The sequence below is a fragment of the Saccostrea cucullata genome, unplaced genomic scaffold, assembly GCF_032062105.1.
Source record: "Saccostrea cucullata isolate Sc308-1 unplaced genomic scaffold, CSIRO_AGI_Scuc_v1 ctg1109, whole genome shotgun sequence".
Taxonomy (NCBI): Eukaryota; Metazoa; Mollusca; class Bivalvia; order Ostreida; family Ostreidae; genus Saccostrea; species Saccostrea cuccullata.
Genome location: NW_026930649.1, coordinates 306749 through 333948, shown reverse-complemented (window position 1 = coordinate 333948; position 27200 = coordinate 306749). Strand labels below are relative to the sequence as shown.

Sequence of the window (27200 nt, the reverse complement as noted above, 5' to 3'; positions counted from 1 at the left end):
CTCAGGTGACCTATTGCTATCTCTTTTCGTCCGTCGTCGTCAGTCGTACGTCGTCCGTCGTACGTCGTTCGTAAACTTTTGAACATTTTCAGCTTCTTCTCTGGAACCACTGAACCAATTTCAACCAAATTTGGTATAAAGCATCTATAAAGGGGAACAAAAGTCGTGAATTTCATGGTCCCTGTCCCCCCCCCCCCCCGAGGCCTGGGGGTTGGGCCAAAACCACTAAAATTAATGCAATCTTAAAAAGTCTTCTTCTTCACTCCTGGGCATCAAGCAGTCAAATTGTTTGCGTAATTGTAATCAGCATTGAGTCTTCTACCTCTACCAAAATTGTGAAATTCATGTCCCTGGGGTCAGGGGTTCTAGTGCTAGGGTGGGTCTAAATAAGTATATAGTGAAAATGCATTATTTCTTTGAAAATCTTCTTCTTTGCTCCTAGGTATTACATAAACCAACTAAGTACATAGTTATGATGACCAATAGTGCCTCTACCAAAATTGTGAATTTTATGGCCCCATGGTCAGGGGTTCTGGTGTTAGGGTTGGGCTCTATTGATTATATAGTGAAAATACATGAATTCTTTGAAAATCTTCTTTTCTGCTCCTGGGTACTTAATAAACAAACCGAATGTATAGTTATGTTGAATAAAGGTGCCTCTTCCAAAATTGTGAATTTCATGGCCCCTGGGATTAGGGGGTTCTGGTGTTAGGGCTGGGCTCTATAAATTATATAGTGAAAATGCATAAATTCTTTGAAAATCTTCTTCTCCACTCCTGGGTATTGAGCAAGAACATCTCTTTCAAAATTGTGAATTTCATGGCCCTTGGGTTGGGGGTTCTGGTGTTAGGGTGGGGCTCTATTGATCTTAAAGTGAAAATACATTAATTCTTTAAACATCTTCTTCTCTGCCCCTGAGGACACAATTATGTTGAATAAGAGTGCCTCTTCCAAAATTATGAATTTCATGGCCTCTGGGTCAGGGGCTCTTGTGTTAGGGTGGGGCTCTATAAGTTATTTAGTGAAAATACATTAGTACTTAAAAATTTTATTCTCTGCTCCTGAGTATAAACCAAAGAACTATGTACGTAGTTATGATGAGGAAGGAAGCCTCTTCTAAATTCATGAATTTCAGGGCCCCAGGGTCAGGAGTTTTGGTGTTAGGGCAGGGCTCTAATGATTATACGGTGAAAATTCATCAATACTTCGAAAACCTTTTTCTTTGCTCTTGGGTATTATGCCAATGTTCTAGGTACATATTAATGATGATGAAAGGTGTCTCTTCCAAAATGGTTAATTTCAGGGCCCCTGGGTCAGGGTTCTTTGGGTGGGGGTTACAAAGTCTGAAAATAAATTAATGCTTTGATATCTGCTTTTTGGTATTAATCAACAATTTATGATGATATAAAATTTATGATAAAATTTCCAGAATTTTGAAATATGTGCCCCCAGGGTCTGTGGTTCCTGTGGGGTGGGGTGCACAACTGTATATAAGGTGAAAATGCATTTTCTCTTTGTTACTCTTATTCACCTCTGGGTATTAAGTAACCAAAGTAAGCAAGCTAATTGTATACATGTAGTTATGATAAGCAATAGTGCCTCTTTCAAAATTTTGAATTTCATGGTTTGATTTAAAACACGAACCAATTCAATTGTTGGAAAGTTGTTACATGATACTCAGTTGACCTATGAGGCCCGTGGGCCTCTTGTTCATGACAGGAATAACGTGCCCGCTTCAAATACCTGATGGTTATTTGTCCTCGCATTGCAATGGGAATATCGGAGAAATATGTGAGGTTGGTTGCCGGAATGAATCCAATGCAACCTCTGTACAGATAATATGTACATCAGTTGGATCCTGGAACGAAGATATAAACATCATATGTACACAATTTACTCGTACGTGCATTTATATATAAAAATGCTTTTATGAAGTGTTTAAATATATATATATATATATATATATATATATATATATATATATATATATATATATATATATATATATATATGAAAACATTGTTTCTCGTTAAAAATAAGAAGCAGTTATATTAATTTATGAATGAATGCTGAAACAAGTTTTTAGAAATGTATTTTTACCACCTTCTTTAGATTTAATAGTTATCCAAGGCTTTTTCATGGAAAAATATCTCGTGTCACACAAAGAATTTTTATTAATGATTTAAAATGAATGAATACCTAGCAAAACAAAAATTGTTTCTTCTATTGAATTTTATTTTAGTTTTCTTTTACAGGGAACATTTCCTCACACCACGTAACTGGAAACAGCTTTGAGACATATGTCTTCATTGGAGCAGCGGTTGCAGGGTTTCTTATTATTGCCATTGTTGTTACAGTTTGTTTCTTAAAGAAAAGAAATTCCAATGGGTATAAATATGCTCAAGCACAGGATGAACCACAAGAAATGTTTCTTAATCCTTTGTATAACCTAAAATAGAAAGGCAACGTTCATGAATCAAAGTAGCGCAAGAAACATCTGAAATGATTGTAATAGTAACAATAATAAAGTTATCATATGAATAGTATTCAGTTATGGAATGAATATGAGGGAAATATCAAATTTATGTTTTTCCAAGGCAGGAAATTTTTTTCTAAGACGGTGGAGAAATGAAACCATAAGTGCATTTAATATTATCGATGTATTTTCTACGTAAAATGTTGATAAAAGGAACCCGCATTATGATTTTCCGTCTTAAGATTTCTCCAAGACGCATTTACTTTATAGTTATTTAGGAAATAAAGTTTATGAATAATTAACATTGTTGTTTACTCTTTGTATACTAATCTAGATGTTTCGTTTGAAATTATACATATTGAAAAAAGACACGGGCATACAAGAACCGTTCTTTATTTTTTTGAGTATCTTCCCTTAGTATCTTATCAATATTCATGATATCCATTTTCTATCATGGTTTGCACATTTTTTGATATATGATCGTAAAAATATCATTGATTTCTTTAAAAAATTTTATTCGTAGTTGCTAAATGATGCATCCTGCAAATGACATTTAGTACAGCTGCTGTACCTTTCAGCTATTAAATGTCACATCTTTGTCCTTTTTGCCATAGCTATATGGGACATGACATCTTGGAGCTCTTTGTCATGTAAACACAAAGACCCACAAACAATGTATTACTTCTTTTCTTTCTTGCTAAATACTCTAGTAGATGATTCTACCCGTTGAAGAAAGCATGTGTGCTTTTCTTTAGCTTTGTAAAATAGACTTTCGAGAGAGACTGCTTATAAATATATTTGGGATTTATCGAGGCTAATATATCTTATTGTGTTTAAAAAAGTATGAATAACGGATAATTTCCATTTTGCATTTTATTTTAAAGTAATAGTCGCAATTAAAAAAAAGTAACTTCGATTTATTAACTACTTATATAAATTTTAATTTCATGGTTTAGATATCCCCAGAGAAATACGCTTATGTAAATGAAAATTGTATTCCATTTAGAATTTTCAGGCTTGGGTCCCCTTGTCATAACAGATATCAAGAGTAAATGCTTAAATTATATAATGTTGTTTTCAATCTTATTTACTCCTCACAGGAAACCTATCAGGAGTTAATTAAGAAGTGTTGAAAGTAAATATAGTCATGAATTATAAGTAGCACATTAAAGGATACGTCTTTGATTTGAAGAGTTAAGTGCTTGTTCATTGCAAGTAAGTAAAATTTTTGAAAATAGCCCAGGCAATAAGTCTATGTCCAATATCTTTACGAGGAAGAAAATAATTTCATGTTATTTTTTCTAAAGCATTGAAAGAGAATATTCAAATCGGACTACGATTGAATAATTTTACTTGCCTCACTTGGTAATATATTAGATTCCTGCATTTATCATATTTATTTAACAATTTTATAACTTTGTGTCTATGTGTATAAAATAAAATTACTGTATTTATAAACAGAAACTCTTTTCTTTTATTGATAAAAAGGAAGAACATTTGAATGTTACCTAATCAAACTACTATATGCATACACCTTTTGGTACTGAAAAGTAGGTCAAACTTCAAAATCAATGTCACGAGGTAAAAAATCATAGTATATGGAAAGGTCTTGCAACATGTAACATAAAATATGAAATCTTATCTCTAGTCATTCAAGAGTTTTGACCAAAGTGCAGACGCGATAAATTATACAATTTTTCTTAATTTCCATGACGATGCACAGGGAGCATATACCAAAGCCAATGCAAAAAACTTCCCCGTTTTAAAGTTTTTGTCAAAGGCGTGGACAACAAGCTTTAATAGTTGTAGGCATTAGAGTAATTGTGTTTGTCCGGTAAAGGATGTTTATTTTACAAGTCATAGCATTTTTGGTAAAACTGACAATCGAAGGATTTTTCTGTTCCGGTAAGTTAGTAGGATATATAATATCTCATTTAAGTATTGAACTTGATTTATAAATATTTCTCTTGTATGCTTCATTTTTTATAAATTTGTTTTTGTCTCCTTTCATTTTTTCCCGTTTGTTTTTCGGAAACATATGTGCTTTGTTAAAGTGATGTACATGTATGAACTGAAGTTGTCTGTGTATCAGTATCTACTGTTTATTCATATGTTTAAATTGATTGATTGTTGGTTTACATGTATTTATATTCCTTGCATCAGCAAACAGGGGTGAAGTGCTTCAAAGTTATCTACTCGGTGCCAATGGCACCTATATCGAACGCTTAGGTTTTCTTTATTAGTGTTTATGGTACAAAGATTATAAATGTATAAAACGGTATGAATTTTGAACTATACATTTGTTTCATTTCCAATGCCTGAATGATTAAAATTTAGCTTTTTAACGCAATTTACCATCTCCAATTTCGATTTCTCTCTGCGAACACATTTCCTATATTTAATATTGTTAAAGATGTTGCACCCAGGTAACAAAGATACAGTAAAACTACACAATTAATATTATTCATGTATGCTTTAACGTAATCTATAGGCTGTCTTTTCTGCCCTGAAGGTATTTTACTTTCATTCAGAGAATACAAAGATTCATAATTAATTCACGTAAACTACGCTATTATGGAGAATATATATATGTATGTATTATCATAAGATGTCTAAAATACCCATTTGAAAGTGTAATGTATTCAGATGTTGTTGATTAAACACCCTTAAAAGTTGAGGTTTGAATTTCTACAAAATCATCAATGAAAATAAAAAGATTCTTTGAATGAAATATCAATGTAAGTTCAATTAAGAATATCTCCCCACTTATAGTATCTGCCTGTTTAATGAATATAGATTTAGAGGGTGGAAAAACAAACAGATGGGGACGACAATCATAGTTTCCTCAGTTTCATATGGAGGGACCTAAATTTTAACCGAGTATTCGTTTCAATTTTGTTACAATTGAAACAACATTTAGAATAATGTATATTATATTATATATTAGAGATTATTTTGTTTAAATTTCCCCTTAGAATTAGTTGGCCTTCAATCTGAACAAATTAAAGAAGATAACCCTGTTATGTATTAAGAGATGTACAGTTTAATGGGAGGTTTATAAGATAATGAAAACAATCCTAACGTCTTTTAGTAAAAGACAAACCATACTGTTTCTGAGAAGAAATTCTGAAGAGTATTATTCTTAATTTTTAACTTATTTTTTTCCTAGTTGAATATCAAACAAGAAGATGCAATAAACATAACATAATCCAAAACGTAATATTACAGATCTTCCTGTGGACAGAGGACTCCTTATTGGAATGGGGAACCCCGCATCGCTAGTCACCATCACAAACGTACCTGGATCTCATACAAAATTTATAGATAATGTCACGCAGTTAGTGGAACCCCCAAATATTCGGATATATAGCATTACGTCTGATGATCGAAATAAAGTAGTTTTTCTCGCTGTTCATGACGCTATTTTCGCGATTCAAAACTATACAATTCCGCCAAAAAAATCAAGATCTATCAAATCTGAATCTATTAATGTTGCTTTCAAAGGAAAATCTGCGGCTCAAGGTCAAATTGCCTTTGACTATGTTTCTAATAATTTGTACTGGTGTGACTCGCTTTTTAACTGGATAGGCATGAAGCCAGCATACGACCATATTAGATCTTCATACAAAATCGTTGTTCAAGAAGACCTGTCTCAGCCGGAGGGATTGACACTAGATCCTGAAGATGGGTAAGACAAAAACATTATATTTTGAAAATATAACACATGAAAATATGCAATTCGAATACCCTTGAATAAGTTGTGAAAGATATGAATACAAGTACAATGTATCTGTGATAATATCGTTTAATTTAATTTATTTTCTATTAATCTTACCACTAGACTTTCAAGGGGCCGTATTCAATGCCTTGTTCAGAGATTTCTTTGCTTGTCAGCTCTTATTTGATTGACATCTGTTTGGTATTAAGTCACCGTTTTCATTGATTACCGGTATATCGTTTCATTCTTTAATGTATAGCCACGAGATTTTCCTTTATATAATAAATTTTAACAGTTGTAAAAACATTTTTTTCAGCCAAACATGCACATTTTGTATTTTCGTTTTTTTATGATTCCCATTTTAGCTCGCCTTAGCCAAAGTCTCAAGTAAGCTTTTCTGATCAAATGTGTCCATTGTCTGTCGTCGTCATAAACGTTTCACATTTTCATCTTTTTCTAAAGAACCAGGGGTTCGTAACATAAAGCTTGCTAGGTTTTTGACTTAAGTAGGGTCTTGAGTACGTTTTAAGCATAATCTCAGGACCTGTCTTAGTAATACTTAAGTACGACTTAAACCGTAACATAAAGGGAACTAAGCTAGGTCCTAGCTAAGTCAAACTTATGTTATATAGACATGATAGATATATTGCTAAATATCATTCTGTTAGGGTTTTAATTAAGTACATATGTAAGTTGTCGTCCTTACCTGACAGTTTAAGTTTTGTAAGATTAGATTTCATATTAAATTTAGAATTCTGTTATAAATTATTCGGGATGTTTGAAAACAAATGCTGTACGGTCAGAAAGTGGCGATTTGTGGTTCATTGTAAATGTATGAATTGTTTTATCGGGACCCGTTTTATCACATGAGATGTTTTCAGTTTACATTTTTTAACTCTTTTGTTTTGACGAATGTTCACTTAACCTGTTATTATCGCAGAAAAGACAAGATAACCGACCGTCTACTTGAAATTGAAATTCTAAAAAGTCCAATACATTTTGAATCCCCCCTATGTACATGTATCAGGCCATGCATGTCAGAAGAAAAGACTGCAGAAGTTTTATGATATACTCATTTGCAATTTAATCAAGGATGCAGAAAAAATTCAGGGGATATTTTTCGTATGTCTCCAGTTATCAATAATGCTCTCTGTCTCTCTCTCTCTCTCTCTCGATCGAATTGTAATGAACCCTGTCTAAATCCGCGCATTTATTCTACTTTACAGATACTTGTTATTACTCCATATCCTTCTTTTAACCACCGAACATGTCTCTCTGCTGGTGGACAGTTTGTCCCCGAGGATACTTGTCGTTCGGTACCTATTCATGCAAGAGTACACAGAATAACGAAATGATACTGGCGGGCGCGTCGCCCAGTATAAAAAGGCGTCACTCCTTTGAGTCTATACGGGGCACAGACTCAAGGAGTTCGTATGGTGCCCCTCGGATAATCCTCAGGGATATTAAACATATGTCATATGTACAGTCTTCAGATTCCCAGTTTTGGTATACAACCAATACATCATATACCAAACTGAAAGAATGTAAAGTTTCTATTACAGATATATTGGATAATTCTTTTTCCGATCCCATGTCTTCTGTTTCAAAATGTTCTGTGCGAAACTGTAAAACCTGTGAGATTTTGATAACTGACACTTCTTTCACCAGTAATCTTACTGGACAGAGCTTCTATACCAAAACTTGGGAAAATCTGAACTGCAAATCTTCTAATGTTGTTTATGGAATAGAATGTAATCTGTGTGAACTTGTTTATGTCGGTGAAACCAAGGGATCGCTTAACAAAAGAATATCAGGTCATCGATTTCAAATAAATCATGGTGGTCAGCAGCTTTTATACAAACATTTTAATTCACCTGATCATTCTATTTTATTAATGAAAGTTAGAATTCTCAAAAAGATTTATCACCACAGAAATAGTCCGTCGTTGAGTACACCTTTCCGTAGACAACGAGAAGAATTTTTGGATTAGGAAGCTAGAGACAGCGTTTCCCTATGGATGTAATGACAATGTCGATAGTGTTGGAAGTCTTTCCAGCCTGCAGTGTAACAATGTAAATGTGATGGGACATTTTAACCACACTCAGAGACGTAAGCGTTGTCATGGACATCGTTCATACAATAAACCTGTAATACACGACGTATCTTTTGATTCATTACTACCTTATGTAAATCAACAGTTAGATCTACATCATATTCGAACAAAACTTTACTCTGTCCCTTTTGAAACTTTTAATTAGTCTTCTTGAAAAGGCCAAGGAACATCCAATTTTAGATTCCTCGTCACCTGAATATAGGCTCGGATCTGTGATTATGGATATTTCATATCATAGGCTTTTTAAACCCGTGCGTTTCACGGAAGAAAATGCAGCTAACACAATCCGTCTTTTCCTTAAGCTTCAATATGCCAATAAAGGAATTGACGCGTTTAATATAAGTAATATTCTTAATCACAAAAGGGTCCAGTCTTTGTATTCCACCATATTTCAAGTTAAAGACTACACCTTGTATTTCCTACAAATACACATCGACCATTGCTGCCAAACTTTTCAATTACAAAAACACTTTACATGGCCTGGATACCGACTATCTGAAAAATAATCCCCCTTCGTGTTCATGTTCTTCTTCGCCCTATAACTATATTCCTGCTGGACACGTTATTACAGGTGACGTAAATATAGTTCGTAATGAGGACCTTAGATCACTTATTTTAAAAGGTTCTAAATATAGGAAACCCCGAACCTTCAACTGGCGTCGGAATTTCATAAATATTATGGATTCTGTTGAAAATTACCCCAGAAGATGGGCCAGATATGAAAAAGAAGACGTTGACACCTTGTCAGAATGGATTAAATGTATAAGATCCATGTTAAAGTCACTTATTAAAAGATTGAGGGGCAAAATGAAAACTATCTATCCTTCTGTGTTCAATAAACCAGAAGTGAAAAAAGAATTAGATAGATTACACGATCAGTACGTACTGGTACCGGTTCCTGCCGACAAAGCAGGTAACAACATTGTCTTTGTTTGTAAGGCTTATTATATAAATTGCATTCTACAAGAACTTGGATTTAATTCTACAAGTGGTAATCCTACTTATGCTCATACTTCCCTTTCTAAGGAAGAAATTCTTCAAAATCACCTGTCAGTTTTGAATACTTTTAATATTCCACAGAGCCAAAATGAATTTGAACTACCCTATATATATTGGATTCCGAAACTTCATAAGAATCCTTACAAACAAAGATACATTGCAGGTTCCAGTAAATGTTCAACCAAGCCTCTTTCGTTACTCGTCACTTAGATACTGACAGTGGTGAAGGAAAAACTTCAAGAGTACTGTGCAACTATATATTCAAGAAGTGGTGTGAATCAGATGTGGATACTTAAAAATTCTAAAGAACTTTTGGACAATTTGAAATCACAAGACTTTTCAAAAATCAACAGCTTAAAAACTTACGACTTTTCAACTTTATACACAACAATTCCCCACGACAAATTAAAATCTAGGCTTTTTGATATCATTGACAGCTGCTTCTTCAATAAAAATGGAACTCGTAAATTTACTTACCTCGTCATTGGTCATTTGCAAAATTATTTTGTTAAAACAGATTCTGATTGCACACATAAGTACTCTGGAGTTGACATCAAGAAGATGCTTGAGTTTCTGATTGACAATATCTATGTGGTTTTTGGAGACCATGGAGGTATTCCAACAATCTATTGGAATACTCATGGGTACAAATTGCGCTCCGTTTTTAGCAGACTTATTTTTATATTCATATGAAGCAGAATTTATGCAAAATCTTATGCGTGAAAAGAAGAAAACACTTGCTGTGGCCTTCAACTCGACATTTGATATATCGACGACGTATTGTCAATTAATAATGATAATTTACATTCTTACGTCGATACGATATATCCTGGTGAGCTTGAGATAAAAGATACCATAGAGTTCGACACTTCTGCTTCATATTTGGATATTTTACTTGAAAAAGACTCTAATGGTAATCTAACAACCAAGCTATATGATAAACGTGATGACTTTAACTTTTCTATCGTCAACTTCCCTTACTTATGCAGCAATATACCTTCATCACCTGCTTACGGAGTATATATATATCTCAATTGATTCGATACGCAAGAGCATGCTCTACGTATGAACAATTTCTTAAACGAGGTAAATTATTGACAAGCAAGTTGATGAAACAAGAGTATCAGCAGTCTCGTTTAAAGTCATCATTTCGTAAGTTCTATGGTCGATACAATGACCTTGTCAGCAAATACAATTTATCATTGAGTCAAATGCTGACTGACGTTTTTCATACCAATTGTTAGTCCATTATTTATACACTGAATTGACAACGGTTTTTTCCGTTATTTCCTGATCATGACAACGAGCACACGGCGGGTGTGACCGGTCGGCAAGGGATTTCTGTTTCGAGATAATTATCTCCATTATAAATTAGTGTCATTTTTAAAAATCTTCTCAAGAACCATTGGGCCAGGAAAGTTAAAACACATGTGGAAAAAACCTTATATAAAGTAGATTCCATTTTTTGAAACATGATTCATGGGGGCTAGGATGGGGCAACAATGGACGATCAAAATTTTAGATAGGAATATATAGGGAAAAAATTTAAGAAAATCTTTCTCAAGAACCAATGGACCAGAAAGGATGAAACTCATGTGGAACCATTCCAAGGTGATGTTTACGAAAGCCATGTAGTGACATGAGGACTTTCAGAAAATTACTAAATTAAGCCGAGATCTCTATTCATATAATCCGTTCTCGTTTGTTTGCACACGCTGTTGCAGTTATGAGACTATATCTTTCAAAAAATGATTCATTGCTTAATATAGTACTTATATTTGTATAAGTAAAGTCTAAAAAATTTTGTGTTACAATGAAGCGCATTGAAGTGGTAAAATTTTCCGTTTGACTAGAACGTTTTGAGATATCTTTAGAACGATGATTGTACAATGATACGACCATTTCTTTAGAAAGGAAACATCGGTCAAATGGTTCATTCGAATGTCTGTAGAACATGGTGTTCGACCGATACATGTGTTATGGTAACTCCAATAAACATGATGAATTAATAATTATTGACAAATTCTTTGAAATACGTACTTTACAGAAGCAGGAACTTTCCAACTCTCTCTCATAACTTTAAAAATCTCCATTTTGGTGTAACTTATGTTGTTTGTCACGAAGAGTGGGGTGTTCTATACATTTCGACGAATATGTCTTATTCGTTTCTGAAGACATGGTCATGGGCGTGTCATTATGTCATAATTGACGTTCAAAACATGACTCAGAACATTTCATCCAAACAGAAAATTTTACCAATTCAATGCGCTTCATTGTATTCTAGAATCATGGGAAGCCATAATAAGAGAAAACATGGGTCCCGTACTTTAAGTTACTCTGCATTGACTGACTTAATTTATAATATCATAGAACGCCCGGATGCTTCAACAAAATAGAACGCATAAGTTGATACAAGGGAATGAATTCTCCAAGTGGCAATAGAAATTCAAGAAAATTTTTTGCGATTGAGATAAGAATTTGATATCATGAATCCGGAACCAAGCGCAACTTCTTTGTGCGCAATTAAATATAAATTCGATGACACATCGCCTTTCGGCTCTGCGAGGGTACCATGTAGCATTATCTCCGAGTGCAGCGAGGCGAATCTTAATTTAAAGAAACGAAAAAATAATGACCTGTGTGACGTATACACACCTTTGATCAGTAGTATATAAAGCACAGCTCCACGTGCCGAAATCATTCTTTTTCTCTGAGCGGCGTGCGTGTTTACCTGTACAGCAGGTAAACGTTATCGAATCGAGGTGTAACTTACAATGAAGCGCATTGAAGTGGTAAAATTTTCCATTTGGACGAAACGTTCTTGAGTCATGATATGAACGTCAATTATAACAGAACGACACGCCCATTTCTGTAGAAACGAGAAAGCAATATTCGTCGTAATGTTTTAGGACACTACACTTTCGGCGACAAGCAACATGAGTTACACTGAAATGAAGATGTTTTTTAAAGAAAGAGCTATGTATAGAGTCCCCGCTTATCTACAACACGCATTGCAACGAATTTGTACATAATTATGATTTGATCATGTTTATTGGAGTTACTATGACACATGTATCGGTCGAACACGTGCTTACTCGGCGTTTATGGAGACCGTCAATTTCATTGGCTATTACATTTATGAAATACCTGTTCAACAGGTATTCGATTGAATCATTTGACCTAATTTTCCTTTCTAAAGAAATGGGCGTGTCTAAAGATAGCCCAAAACGTTCCATCCAAACAGAAAATTTTACCACTTCAATGCGCTTCATTGTTCAAGTTTTTTTTGGGTGGGGGGGGGGTTCTATTGCTGTAAAACATCCCTTATTAAAATATTAAACTGTTTTAAGGTAAGTTACTAGGTTTTTTGTGTTTGTATGTTGCCGTAATATGACTGCTGAAAATCAGGACGATGTCCTGTCTTTCATGGGAAGTGACCATGATAACTATTCAGATATTGATGAATAGTTTGCTGATAAACCTCGCACACGAATGGTAACAGATGACACTACAAATAAGAGAACTAGAGGATTGAAGCGTAAAGCACAGACCTCTACTTGCTCTGCAAGTGCAAGTGCACCGTCGCCACGGGCGACGAAACAAAGTAAAAAATCCAAAAATCAGACAGAGTCTGTTCTTGAATTTAATGTTGACGAAGTAAAAGTAAACTTGGCATTGATAAAATATTGCAATCTCTTTCATCGTTGACAGATACTGTAAACAGTTGGGTCGTTCTGATTCTATGGCGCGTAATACGTGCAATGAAAATGCTGGTACTACCGAATCTACGGTGCATACTTCGGGTAATAATTCGCCCGGTATTTTTACACAAACTATGCCGAACAGACCACTGAGAAACTTGGTTAGCATACCTGATTATGATTCTAGTCAAACTATCAATGAAACCCCTGATGACTTTGACTTTGATTTGTCTTATTTAAATGGTCAAGTTTCTCCTTCTATTGAAGGTTTTAATCCCCAAGAGACATTTAAGGGGGTTTTAAATGATGAATTAACTCAGATTACAATTGATAACGATAACAGTGCTAGTAACGATAACTTGGATATCATACAGTTAAATACAAATGAGAAAACTGGTCCAAATGTAAACGAAGCACTGGGGAAAGCTGTAAATGCAGCAGTCTCTAAGAAAACGAGTAAAGACAGTATGGCCGAGTTGGAGAAAAAGTATGACAGGCCAGATGATTGTAGTCTATTAAAAGTTCCCCGAGTCAATAAGAAAATCTGTGATGCAATGAATAACCAAGCCCATTCAGATGATCTTGCTTTACAAGTGATTCAAAAATCATTAGCAATGGGTATAATAACGTTAGTACAGATGGCAGATATGTTTGTAAATAAAAAAGAAATTGTTCCCCAAGCTTGTAAAAAGATGTTGGCAGATTCTATAAGTATGCTTGGCAATGCTTGCTACAACTTTTCAATAAAAAGAGGAAATGAAATTAAAAATGTTTTGAATTTTCGATATCGAAAAATTGCTTCCTCGGAGATTGCGATTACAGATTTTTTATTTGGAGAAAATTGTGTCTCTAAACTTGAGATGGGAGACATTGTCAAGCAACCAATCAGTATGAAATCAAATTATGATACAAAATTCAAAAATGTTAATCAAACAAAAAACTACATGACAAGCCAGGGGTACCAGTATACCACAAACCAGTACAAAGGTTCAGCAAGAAACCGCCAGTATGCATATCCCTCACAGAGAGGCAGAGGTCAAAGGGGCCAATACAGAGGGTCAATGAAGAAATACAGTTACAACAAGTAAAGGTGAGAAAACTGAATACACATCACTGGCAAAAATTTACCAATGGTCAATGAATTTTAAGTACGGTTCTGTGTAAAAATCATGCTGATAGCACAGAAAAGGCGATTCATCGATAATCTTCAAATTCAATAAAATTGGATTTAATTTATTCATTTGGGTCTGAAATGAATATAAACAGTTCATTTTGTTATAATTCTTCTTTTTTCATATAGCCAGGGATAAAGTACTTGAGCTGTAATTTTGTATAGATAGTGTGCAAAGAATGCCTATTTCAGGAAAGAATATCTTTAAAATCCAAGAAGATGTACAAAAACTTAAAGTGAAAATGGAAGGCTTAATAAAAATTTACTTTAATATTTTTGTGCAAACGAAGTATTGAAAAGATACAGGGTGTTTAAAATCGAGAATTTGTTAAGATTCTTCAAATGAGTTGTCTCCCTTTGCAATTTTACATAGGTGGAGCTAGTTTAAAAAATGGCAGCCTCCATGGTTAGCTGTACGCTGCAAAGTTATTTTGATGCAACCTGTGATGTTTATTGCTAATTATGTGTGAATATAATTGGAAATAAATTGGTTGAAAGAATTCTACAAGAACAGATGCATACTTTTCGAGGCGAAAGTATAGCCATCTGTCGTGTTGATCAGTAACGTTATATTGACCATGTTGACCATATTATATATATATTGCCACATTATGCGACGTTTTGTCTGCATTTCATAAAACAGAAATTTACTCTGAAATAGCTAAATAAAGCTATATTATATAGATAAATAAAGGTATATAGGTAGATTTAGCTATAGAGCTAAATATAGTGATTTCCCTGGACCTGTTGACGTTCTCCCGAAATGCTACTCGCCTACTGACACCATTGTGATCTGTCTCGGAAATTTAACTTCTACGGTAGGCCTAATCCACCAGAGTGCAAGAGTAAACTCTTAGAGAGGGGTGGCAGACTGATTTTGTCAACTTACTCGATTTGGAGAGGGAAGATAATGTACATTTGGACAATTACATTTCACCAGGTAAGATCAGGTCCAGAACAATTTTTTGATTAAGATAATTAATCTTGTAGCTTGAAATAGCTATGTAGCTTTAATATGTTGACGGTGCGACCGTTCGGGCGAGCACAGATTATTATCCATTTTCGTTTAGATTGGACATGTAAATCCGCACGTGACATTTGGTGCGTATTAGACTCTGACGTCATAAGAATTCGTTTGTATGTTACTTTACCAAACCCTGAACAAGGCTGATTTCAATCAGTTTATTTATGACTTTATTTCTATCTTTATTAAATCAAGACAAGTTTATAATTCGTTTAACTTTTGTTGTTATTCTCGCGAGAACGTTGCTTTAGAGTTTGTGTACGATGCGATGCATTGTGGGTCTAAATAACTGCGATAAAAAGTCTATGAAATAAATGTGCAGTTGTCCAAATTTTCTCTTTGCCCAGGCGTTGTCGATAGAGTTCGCAGTTACGTGCGTCGCTTTGCGACCCTCGCTGCACTCGCTATTAATCTATTCAAAATAGATTGTTCAAGCTTTTTATATGCAGTCAAAAGTATTTTACAAGTCCTATATGACAATGTATTATGAGTCTTAAAAAAAATCCCAAATCATAGATCCTTAAATTGTAGTATTGCAGCTGTTGAATATTTTTAATTAAGCAAAAGACAAATTTCCATTTCTAAACAGCTCGGGTACACCATCGTCGGAAACCCATGGGTGATCTCGTCTTACTTATCACCCGTGGGCAATCTTGCTGAAATATTGCCGTAAAATATGCTAATTTGTTGTTTTTAGTCAACCAATCAGAAAGTTGGAACTCTTCAATTTTAAAAATACGTTTATTACTTTGCTATTTATGGTAAATATTTTGACGCTCATTAAAATGTGCGAAGTTTGATTTAAAACAATGAAAATCAATTCGTATAGGTCACTGACATTAATATCCGCAAGACATTATGAAGGAGTACCTCTTTTTAACTGCAAAATGATTTATCAGCTGTGTTAACTACGGAATGAGTTTTTCATGTTTTTGGCAATGCCGAACATGCATACGTAACGTGAACTGTGATTCATTGTTTCTCATCGCGACTCTGTGATGCGGCCAATCAAATGACCCATGCATATTTAATTACATACGACGATTTTTCGGCGAGTTTGCCCACGGGTGATAAGTAAAGACGAGATCACCCGTGGGTTTCCGACGATGGGGTACACTAACGTTACTGGAAGGCAATTTTCAGCACAATGTTTTTGTCTCGAGCATTCTCCAATTAACTGAATGAGTCCCCAAGCATGACAGTCTACTATTTGTTAATACAAATCAAAAGCGACACACAGTTTTCGCAGTTTATTGCATACTTTATTTACTTCATCACCAAAAACATTAAAGTTTCCTTTTTTTTTTACTCTGTACAGCCAAAATTGAAAGATTATTTTCCAAAGACACTGCTCAATGCTCACATTTAAAATTGTAGTTATAGATGATAAATACAGATACTTTCAGATATCTGGACGCCATATATCCGGATGCTTCAGTATTCGGACGATTTTTCATCGAAACGGAAATTTTTAACGTTATTTTGTCTTTTTTAACTGGTAATTCAAGTATCCGGACACATCACATATCTGGACAAATTGACTAGGAATCAAAGCATCCGGATAAATGAGGTTCCTCTGTGGTTGCTTCCAATACGTACCATACAAATCTTGTGACGTTTCCATGTCCTACTTTTGATATTTGATTTAGGGGTTAAATGAAAATTGTGCACCTTATACTGCTGTCTAAAACTATGTAAAGAAAACTGATAGCCAATTTATATGCAAATTTAAGCTTACGTCAGATAATCTTGTGGTCTAGACCTCTTTGAGTAACTGTGCACTCCCCTGTGTGTTATGAGGCATGAATAAGTATGATTGTATGGTTAAGGCAATGTTTGAAATAACTGTTGCGCAACCGCCTGAGATGCACAAATTTTGTCACAGGCAAACAGATTTGTAACAGCTTACAGATTTGACAGCCGATTGGGCATGTAAAACTTTTCAAAAACTTTAACCTTGGTCATGAGTTTTGAATGAAAAATAAAGGGATTTTCTCATGGGGATTCATAACGAAGGCGCACATGGATCTTAAAAAATAGATAGAAAACTTGGAATGGTTTATGTAACAATCTTTTAAAATCTTCTCAAGAACAGCTAAGTGATGATATGGAAGCATTCTCTGATGATGTAGTGTATAAATAAATTGGTTAAGTTAAATCCTCCTTTGGATAGGATGGGGCCACAATGGGGATCAAAGTTTCACATTGCAATGTATATGGGAGTATCTTCCCTAGAACAGCAAAGCCATGATTAATATTGTACTGATATGGAAGTCATTGGAAGAAGCCTCAAGTAGTGTAGATTCAAGTTTATAATGCTGTTTAAATTGTACTAAAGTTAAAACCGGAGCGAGAGACATATTACAACTGATGATAAATACACTAGTAGAAAAGATATTTCACATACAGCAAACTCGTTTACTAAGAACACGGATATATCGAAGCTATTTTAGATCCCCAGCTGTATGATTTAACAATTAAATTCATTATATGGATATAAGAAGTAACGGATGTAGCAAAGTAATTTCATATCTACCGGTGACTTTGTTATAACTTTGTTTTACTGTATTTCATAAATTAGTATTATTTTTTTAAAAATGAATTATACCCCATTTTTAATTTCACAGAATGTACACGTTGGGTTGCATCATGGTTTTGAAGGAAAAGGTTACACTATTTATTACAGACAGCAAGAAAACATCATTGAACACCACCACCTAATAAGACTCCAAAGGTGGGAAAATATATGTCATGCAACCACTAGATTTTTAATGAAATTACTGCAAATTATAAACTTATAAAATCAAAATGACCATTTAGTACCTAAATAATAATGTAGCATAAACTAAAGATTTCTAAATTGATTAATGGAGTTTTATGAACAGACTTACTTTTACATTCGACAGCTGACTTTTACATTTTAGTATATGGAGTTTGTATGTGTTTAAAATGTAAAAGTCAGTCGTCAACTGTAAAAGTAAGTCTCTTCATAAAACTCCAATGATAAATACATGCACATGTATATTGTAATTATTATTTTAGGAATAATGGAAAATAAAATATTAAAGCTGTCAAAAAACAAAGATTAGAGTTCATTGGATTCCATGACGGTAATTTGGATAATGTTAATCAGGCAGCAATTCTCTTTCCAAGGATCTTTAGTGCTTTTAGAAGAGGCTAATAAACAAAGGACAGTCACTTACTACAGAAGAGAAGCAGGGGAAATTAGAGATATACTGTTTAGCATGACTGCACCTTACAAAGATGTAAAACTTAAAATTGTAATTACATATACAATGATTATGATAAATGTATCTAGTAATCAATATCAATATGATTAATATTTTCAAATGTTTTTTAACAACATTTTACTGTTCATTAATGTAAAAAAAATAATTTGCAATTGTGTTGTATTTGAATTCGGAAATGTAAAGGAATTTATTTTGAAATGTAAACTGATATTCTTACATGTAAACATGTACTGGCGTGTGTACATGGTGTATATATTGGACTCTGACAAAAGATAATGCTACTTCTTTTTTGGTATAATTATTAATCACAATGGTTTTTGTGCAAATGTTTTTTTTTTAATTTTCCATAGGGTATGGTATCTATGAAACCTGCACAGCCTTTTTGTTTGGCTATTTTTTAAAATCATAGATATATCTTATTATCTTGATAACTGAAATCCTAAAAAAATGATATATATATTGGTGACAAAAAAGGTGAAATTACCATTTTTGTACAAAATTCATCAGTTATTTTTGTAAATTAATAATCATTTGCACAAAAATGTTTTTATTATTTTATTTGCTTTAGAATATAGTGTTTTTGAAACTACCATGGCCTTTTAGATTAGCTGTGGGGTTTTTAGAAATTTTTGATTGATAAAATCCTCAAAAAAGGATATTTTACAGTTTTTACAAATACGGTTTATCTCCCCTTTTTAGCTTAAAATTAGAACTCATTACTTGTAATAAATATATTTTGACTAGTTATGAAAAGTAACTACTTATGCTGAATTTTAACAAGAAATAAACATAAATGTGTTTTGTTTAGTTTTCTTTTAACATGTTTAATTTAATCTTCAATATTGATATTTTTGCCTGTTTTTAGAGGAAATTTCAGCCATTTTTTGTCCAAAACAGTTTATTGGTTGCCATGGATAATAATGACAGAATTTGAAAAAAATTGTATTTTTTTTGGAGTATCTTAGCATACTCTACCAACATGTAAAGTTTGAAAAAATTCTGAATCCCCCAATGAATGACCCTCTGCATGATTTTTACACAGAGCCGTACTTAAATATTATAGATCCAGGATATGAAAATGAATTTTTTCAGCAACCATTTCAAAAGACTTTTCCAAGACAAAATCATTTAATGCATTAAAATTTGAATTGGTTTCGCGAGAAGTAAACCAGTTAATTGCTAAAGGTGCAATTGAAGAAGTAAAAGATATTTCAGATGCTTTTATTTCAAATATTTTTCTTGTACCGAAAAAAGATGTTAATTTAAAACCAATCATAAATTTAAAACATTTAAATGAATTTGTTGAATATTATTATTTTAAACAAGAAAATTTAACATTTGCTTTAGAACTGATTCAGAAAGATGATTATCTTACTTCAGTTGATTTAAAGGATGCTTATTTTAGTGTCCAATCCAAGAATTCAGATAAGACATCTGGTCTTATTGATAGGCCAAAACAGCTCAATGATCTATCAGTCAAAATTTGAAATTGGTGCTTAAAACGCAATACCATTTTTTCAGCCCAATATTTACGTGGGTATGAGAATATATATATGCTCATGCTCTTTCTAGGAAATTCGCTGAATCCACAGAATGGAAGTTAAAACATGATATCTTCTTGCGAATTTGCAAACAATTTTTCAATCCAGATATCTATTTGCTTCTCGGATAAATAAACAATTGGAAAAGTTTGTCTCTTTGAATTTTGATCCTGATGCTCATCACATTGATGCTTTCCACAAGATAACACTAACCGCCTGTCTTGTATCGGGGGATCCCTCTATGACAAGGAGCTGGCAAGATTCGATTGTGACATTATCCTTGCCTCACTACGATTAACCACCAATAAACAATACCAGTGCTGCTGCCAAAAATGGATACTTTGGTGACAAATCCCTTTACACCCTCTGAATAAATAGTTGTTAAATATCTTATTTCTTTGATGAGCAATAAAGTTTCATATTCTGTTGTGAATACTTCGAATACTTATAAATCCATATTGATTAACACTTTACCATATTTTGGTGTTTTATGGGTTAAGGAACCATTATTAATTTCAAAATTATTGAAAGGATATTTCAATCTTAATCCATGTCGTCCTAATGTAAAGACTTCTTGGGATGTTTCGAAAGTTTTGTGTTTTTTACGCAATTTAATGCCTTTACGTGAAATATCTTTACATTTGTTACATGTAACTTTAAAACTGATAGCTCTTGTTGCACTTACAACAGCTTCCAGGGCCAAAACACTATTGGCTCTTGATTTAAAGTACATGTCAGTGTTTGCAGATAAGGTTATTTTTCAAATTCAGAAGTTACTGAAAACATGTAAGCCTGGAACTCCTGTACATAGAGTTATATTACATAAATTTTCTGATGAAAGACTTTGTGTTGTTTCAACGTTACACAAATATTTAAAATGAACCGAAAAAAAGAAAATCATCTACATTATTTGTGTCCTATAAAACATTTAATCCTGTTTCAGCACGTACATTAGCAAGATGGTTGAAAAGTGTTCTAGAATTGTCAGGAATCAGAGACTTTACTGCACATTCTTTCCGAGGAACTTCAGCTTCAATGGCCTATTCATCAGGAGTATCGTTAAAAGAAATCATGGATGCGGCAAATTGGACTTTTTCAAAAACATTTCTTAAGTTTTATTATAAAGATACAACTGGATGTGATTCAGATGGACTTTTCGCACAATCAGTGTTAAAAAGATGAACAATGAATTGTTTGGTGACATTTAATTAGCTGTGTTGACAATGAACACTTTTTTTAAATGTGATTCCTCCTTAGTTTATGTTATCTATATCTAGATTTTATTTTGAGGGAAAATAACCCACCCATATGATCTTTGCTAGTTGTGACAAACAAGCTTCCAAGAATGATTTCAACTTCTTTCAGTACCATTTTTTCCTGATATACGAGGGTTGTTCGAAAAGTTCGTGGACAATGTAAATCTTCGTTGCATTAAATGTAGAAAGATTCGAGGTAGAACCACGTTCATGCATGTTGTATAGCCTGGGAACATAAACATGAAGCGGCAAAGAGTTCTATACGAAAGAAAATGTGTGGGGAATTTTTGTGCATACAAATTAACTGGCATGTAAATGAGGGTTTTCATGTGTTAAAAAAATATTCCTCGGTTTGTTGTTTTTAATTGCGATTCTTCGAAAACATCGGTATCCTTTTTTTCAGTGGTTTTTTGAATTTATAGCTGAGTACTAGATTTATCGCTTTTTGGCAGACGATACTGCCAATTCAGTAATAAATACGCAAATTTGTGAAAGTTTTTATATATTAATGAGTTTCTAAACCTTGAAATGTGCCTGAGAAGTGTGAAGCGTTTATGTGCACCGACAGAAAAAGAAATCGCGAATACGAAACACGGGACCGTCTGGAGCCGGGAAGACTAGTTTTACCGCTTGTAATAAACATTTTTATTCATGAGCAGAAATACAAGAATTGGAAATGGAATTTGAAAATTTTATTTCATTCTACTATTCTATTTGACGTTATTGTTAAAAAAAAATACTAGTCTCTTAAAAATAACATCTTCAACAGAAATGCATGAAAAAGTAAAGGTCTTATGTTGCAGATGACAACTTCAACCTCTAAACTTTGTCAATATGATTAAACTTAAAACGCTGGTCGTTTTGTTCCTTCTCATCTAATATTCTCTATTGAAACAGCCTGATGTTCTTCTCTGACAATGATGCGAATCCACGCATTGAGAAGGCCTCGATGGATGGAAGTGATAGAACAGTGATAGTTTACACCGGTCTGTTACGAGTTCTATCCCTGACTGTTGACACAGACAATAATTTACTGTTTTGGGCAGACGTTAACAGACACACTCTTGAGGTCAGCAACTATGATGGATCAAGTCGAAGAGTAATAAGACGTCAGAGACAAGTCTTGTTGAATAGTGTCGTTTACCATCGGGTAATTACAATTCCAGCTTTGAAACTTCATGTAAATTTTAATCTTTTTTATTTTGATAGTATTTGTACATGCTGATTGCAACTTTGCTCAATTACTTTTGTATCCTTGAAGTGATTAAGTGCTTTCTATGTATATTTATGTTTTTTCTATACTTAGAATATACTACATGTGGTTAGCTCGAGCGCTAAGTTGATTCTTGGATATGACGTTACAGTTGGGTCTTTAATGTACGATATAAACACAGCAAAAGAACCATTTACAATTCATGTCTACGATGCAAATTCATTAAAATCACATGAAGGTAGTGCCTTTTCAGCAACTTTATGTAAAACCATAGGTTATGTCTTACGAGGGGCGATGAAAAAGTTCGCAAACTATCTCTATATCTACAAAACCACAATTCAGATTAGAATGAAATTCGGTACACACATAGCCATACACAAGGTCTATAAATAGCATATGCTGAATAAAGTTTCTCTCCTTGTTTGTGACGTCACAATGTGAAAATGACGTCACTATTCAGGTCACTTGTGATGAAAAATGGTTGTCTCAGTCGAACTCGTTCAACAAACGACTGTACAATTTATTGTAATATCTTAGAAATCCCTCTACAGTATCATATAAAAATTTGTACACAGTTTATTGAGATAAATGAGTTCCTATAAATTCAATTAATGATTGGATTAATCGTTTTAGTGAAGGAAGGCTGATGGTTAAAAATGATACTTGTCATCTTGCCCAGTGAAAGCAAGTTTGAAAAGATATGTATTTTTAATTAAGCAATTTGCTATCAAAGACCTCCAATTAGCACTTTGAAAAATAGTTGAATATTTGAACAATGATATAAGTATTAAATACCTAAGATATCGTTTACCTTAGATTTTAAACATATTACATATGATAAAAAGGATGCACCCATTCTCTATCCACCTTGAACAAAGATCTCTCCTGAGACATAAGATTTGTGTTTTAATGGTCGCCATATTCTTATTTTTGGAAAGGATGTTATTATCCACCCGTTCTGTTGCCGGGATATGACCATTTCTGACAAATTAACTGTTCTTGTCATAAAAATTAATTCACATGGAAAGAAATATAAAACTCGGAAAAATCTTTTAACTTATGTGTCAGAACGCTACGGAGGGGGTCACGTGACCGCCAATATCACGTGATTCATGCATGCGCAGAACGAGGTTGATGTGCATTAAAATTGGGGAGGATTAATTTAAAATATAATCAACATTAAAACCAAATATTGTTTCTTGTATGGAAGTTATTCAATTAGTTTGCGAACTTTTTGATCACCCCTCGTATTTCCTTTATAAAATTGGATTTTACCTAAATTTTTGTTTGCATAAATTAAACAAAGATTGGTATATCTTGAATTCTTTTACCACGTCTGATTAGTGAACTAATACTCTCTCTCTCTCTCCGTGTGTGTGTGTTTCATTAAGATCCGACGATAAAAAATAAGACAGTATTTTTCATCTATTTATTTTTAGATATTTAAATGTGTTCCTGAATGAATTTTTCAGACACTTGCGCTTCACGAAGTTGTCAATATACATGTGTAAGCATTCCTTCGGGAAACAAATGCCTCTGTGCTGAGGGTTATAAATTATTAACGGACGGTTTTACATGCAAAGGTAAACTCTGTATATTGGTTACAATTTGATTTCCTGAAATACAAGTTATGAAGAAAAAAATATATGTCCATAGACAAATGAATAATGGTAAACATACTACATGTATTAAATTGTTAAAAAGATGTATCAACATTCAGCAAAGTGATTGCAAAAAATCAATGAAATAATGAAGGTTATCATTATCAGTTTTATAAATCAAAATGAAAGGGAGGAAAGCTAATAAAAACTTCTCAATGATTTTCTGTTGTTAACACACAAGTCTTGTTGCTTTTGACAGAACACTCGTCTCTCTATGAGAGAGGATTCGTAATTAGCAACGCCACATTATTTACCATGTTGGAAGCACATGTTTTCAATGGAATAAAATCCATAGTAAAAGGCATTCGAATATCAACAGCTAATATCACAACATTTGCTGTTGACGCTAATTCTCGTGTCATCTACTTTGTGGACAGTCGTAGAAGATTAAGGAAAGTAGACATCATAACAAGGAACTTTCAAACCTTAGCTTCCATTGGAAGTGTTTCAGGTTAGCTTGATTCTTTCTTTCTTTCTCTCTCTCCATCAAATGATTTTAAAAGGAAGAAATTAGAAAACTTTAACTTGAATTAAAAGTGCATTTAGCTATTGCATTTGTTTGAAATAATAGAATGCGATGAACATTTTTAATGTACACACGATGCGATGTGAAAACTGATCGTAGTTGTCCAAAGTTCTTGGTATCCAATGAAATGTCTTCTCACAAGGATGACATGTGTGAAGCCCTAGCCCTCACCGTTCAAAAGTTATGGTCAAGGTTAAACATGTCTCCATGGTCAAGGTCGAAAAGTCAAGGCTGTTGATATCCAATAAAAGGTCTTGCCACAAAAAATACATATGTGAAATATGAAAGTCTTAATACCTACCATTCAAAAGTTATGGCCAAAGTAAAATTTTGGAATTTTTGTGTAAAAGTGGATCAAACTCCAAGGTCAAGGTCAAAAGGTCAAATTTGGTGGTACCCAAAAAAGGTCTAGTCACAAGGAATACACATGTGAAATATGAAAGTCATAGCTCCACTAAATCAAAAGTTATGGGCAAGGTTCAAGTTTTTGTGACAGACAGACTGATAGACTGACAGACAGACGGACAGACGAATGAGATTTAATGTCCCCTCGCTTTCGCGAAAGCAGGGGACAAATACAGACAAATCATACTCAGTAAGGGTTTACATGTGAATACAAATTCAAGAATATGTTTGTGCTAAAAGTTTTATATAAACTTTAGAGTATATTACCCATGATAAATTAAAGTCCTGGCTTTTTTATATCCATGACAGCTGCTTTATCAATAAAAATGGAACTTGTAAATTACTTACATGCCTTGTCATTGGATATTTGCAAAATCATGTAGTTTAAACGCGTTCTGATTGTGGAAACAAGTACTCTGAGGTTGACATGAAAAAGATGCATAAGTTTTTTTTATATCTATGTTGAATTTGGAGATCAGGGGCTCGTAACATAAAGCTTGCTAAGTTTTTGACTTAAGTAGGGTCGTAAGTACGTTTTAGGCACAATCTTAGGAACTGTCTAAGTACTACTTAAGTATGTCTTTAACCGTACCATATAGCGAACTTATCTAGGTCTTAGCTAAGTCAAACTTATGTTAAAAATATTTCATACGATTCAATCGATGGTTTTTCATTTTATATATTGCCAAACGTGATTCAGTTAGGGTTTAAATTAAATATACATGTATATTAAAGTTGACGTCTTAACCTATTGGATTTAGTTATATTAGATTAGATTTCGTATTAAAATGATGATTCTGTTAGAATTCATTCGGAATATTTGAAAACAAATATGCTGCACGGTCACAACGTGGCTATGTGTGGCTCATTGTAAATGTACGACTATTGTTTTATCGATCACTTGAGATGTTTTCAGTTAACTTTTTGTCACTCTTTTGTTTTGACAAATGTTCACTTGCTTCGTTATTCTCGCAAACATAACAAGATAACCGACTTTCTTTCTACTTGAAATTGAAACTCTAAAAAGTAAAATTCAAAACATTTTTAATCCCCCTATATATGTGTATCAGGCCTTGCATATCAGTAGCAAAGACTGCATAAGTTTTATGATATATCATTTGCAATTTAATCAAGGCCGCAAAAAGGGTATATTTTTCGTATGTCTCCAATTATCAGCAATTCTCTCTCTCTCTCTCTCTCTCTCTCTCTCTCTCTCTCTGGAAAAAAGTGAGCCCTGTCAAGATCCGCTTTTGTAGCGTTCTACATTTATTCTACTTTACAGATTCTTATTATTACTGTTTTGGCTATCAGCCTCTTTCTTTTCTCTTTTAAAAAAAATTATTTCGTCTTATATTCTTATAATCTTATATTTTCAAAGTGAACACAATGATCCATGATTTATTACTGTGTTCAATTATTTTCTATAACCGAGGTCTACTGAACCACCCCACACCCCGACGAAAAACCAAAAAATCATTAATAGGCATAAAATAGAAATAATTGTTTTCTATAACGCATAATATGAATAGAGGAATGTTTTAACATCGAAAGTCAACATTAGATATTTCCAAATATATGTATAAGAAAGTTAAGATAAACCTATGTCACTTCTACCGGCCGCCTAAGTTTTGCTAAGATTGCCAAATCTTAAGTATGCTTCTTGTTACGGTCTTAAGATTTAGACTGTACTTAAGTCCTACTTAAGCACGGTCTTAGACTTAAGTAGCCTTTATGTTACGAGCCCCAGGTTGTCCAACCCTCTATTGGAATGCATATGGATACCAATTGCACCCCGTTATTAGCTGGCCTTTTTTGTATTCATATAAAGATGAATTTGTCCAAAAGCTTACATGTATTCGTTAAAAGAAGAAAACAAATGCTATAGCATTCAACTAGACATTTAGATATATCGACAACGTATTGTCAATAAACAATGGAAATGTCCATTCTTATGTCGGAGCGATTTATCCCGGTAATATCCTCTGCTCCTATTTTGTATTGTTTCATAAACTTTTGATCTAAATACTGTTTGTTATTTCATATGTTTCATTTTTTCGAAGAGGTTGAACCTACTTACATGAAATTTAGTAAACAGATTTATCATAAAAATATGTAAGTCAAGTTCTGTTTTGTATATGATCAAGC

General features: G+C 33.5%; 1 protein-coding gene across 1 annotated transcript in view; it reads left to right on the top strand.

The window, feature by feature from the left end:
* The window catches only part of LOC134229449 (low-density lipoprotein receptor-related protein 2-like), a 99575-nt gene that overhangs the window by 59434 nt on the left and 12941 nt on the right, over window positions 1-27200 (top strand). Inside the window, exons 33-39 of the mRNA XM_062711200.1 lie at window positions 1720-1899; window positions 2256-2456; window positions 5705-6164; window positions 22148-22400; window positions 22557-22701; window positions 23936-24046; window positions 24324-24575. Coding sequence (XP_062567184.1) covers window positions 1720-1899; window positions 2256-2456; window positions 5705-6164; window positions 22148-22400; window positions 22557-22701; window positions 23936-24046; window positions 24324-24575 — 1602 coding nt within the window. The remainder of the gene's footprint in view (window positions 1-1719; window positions 1900-2255; window positions 2457-5704; window positions 6165-22147; window positions 22401-22556; window positions 22702-23935; window positions 24047-24323; window positions 24576-27200) is intronic.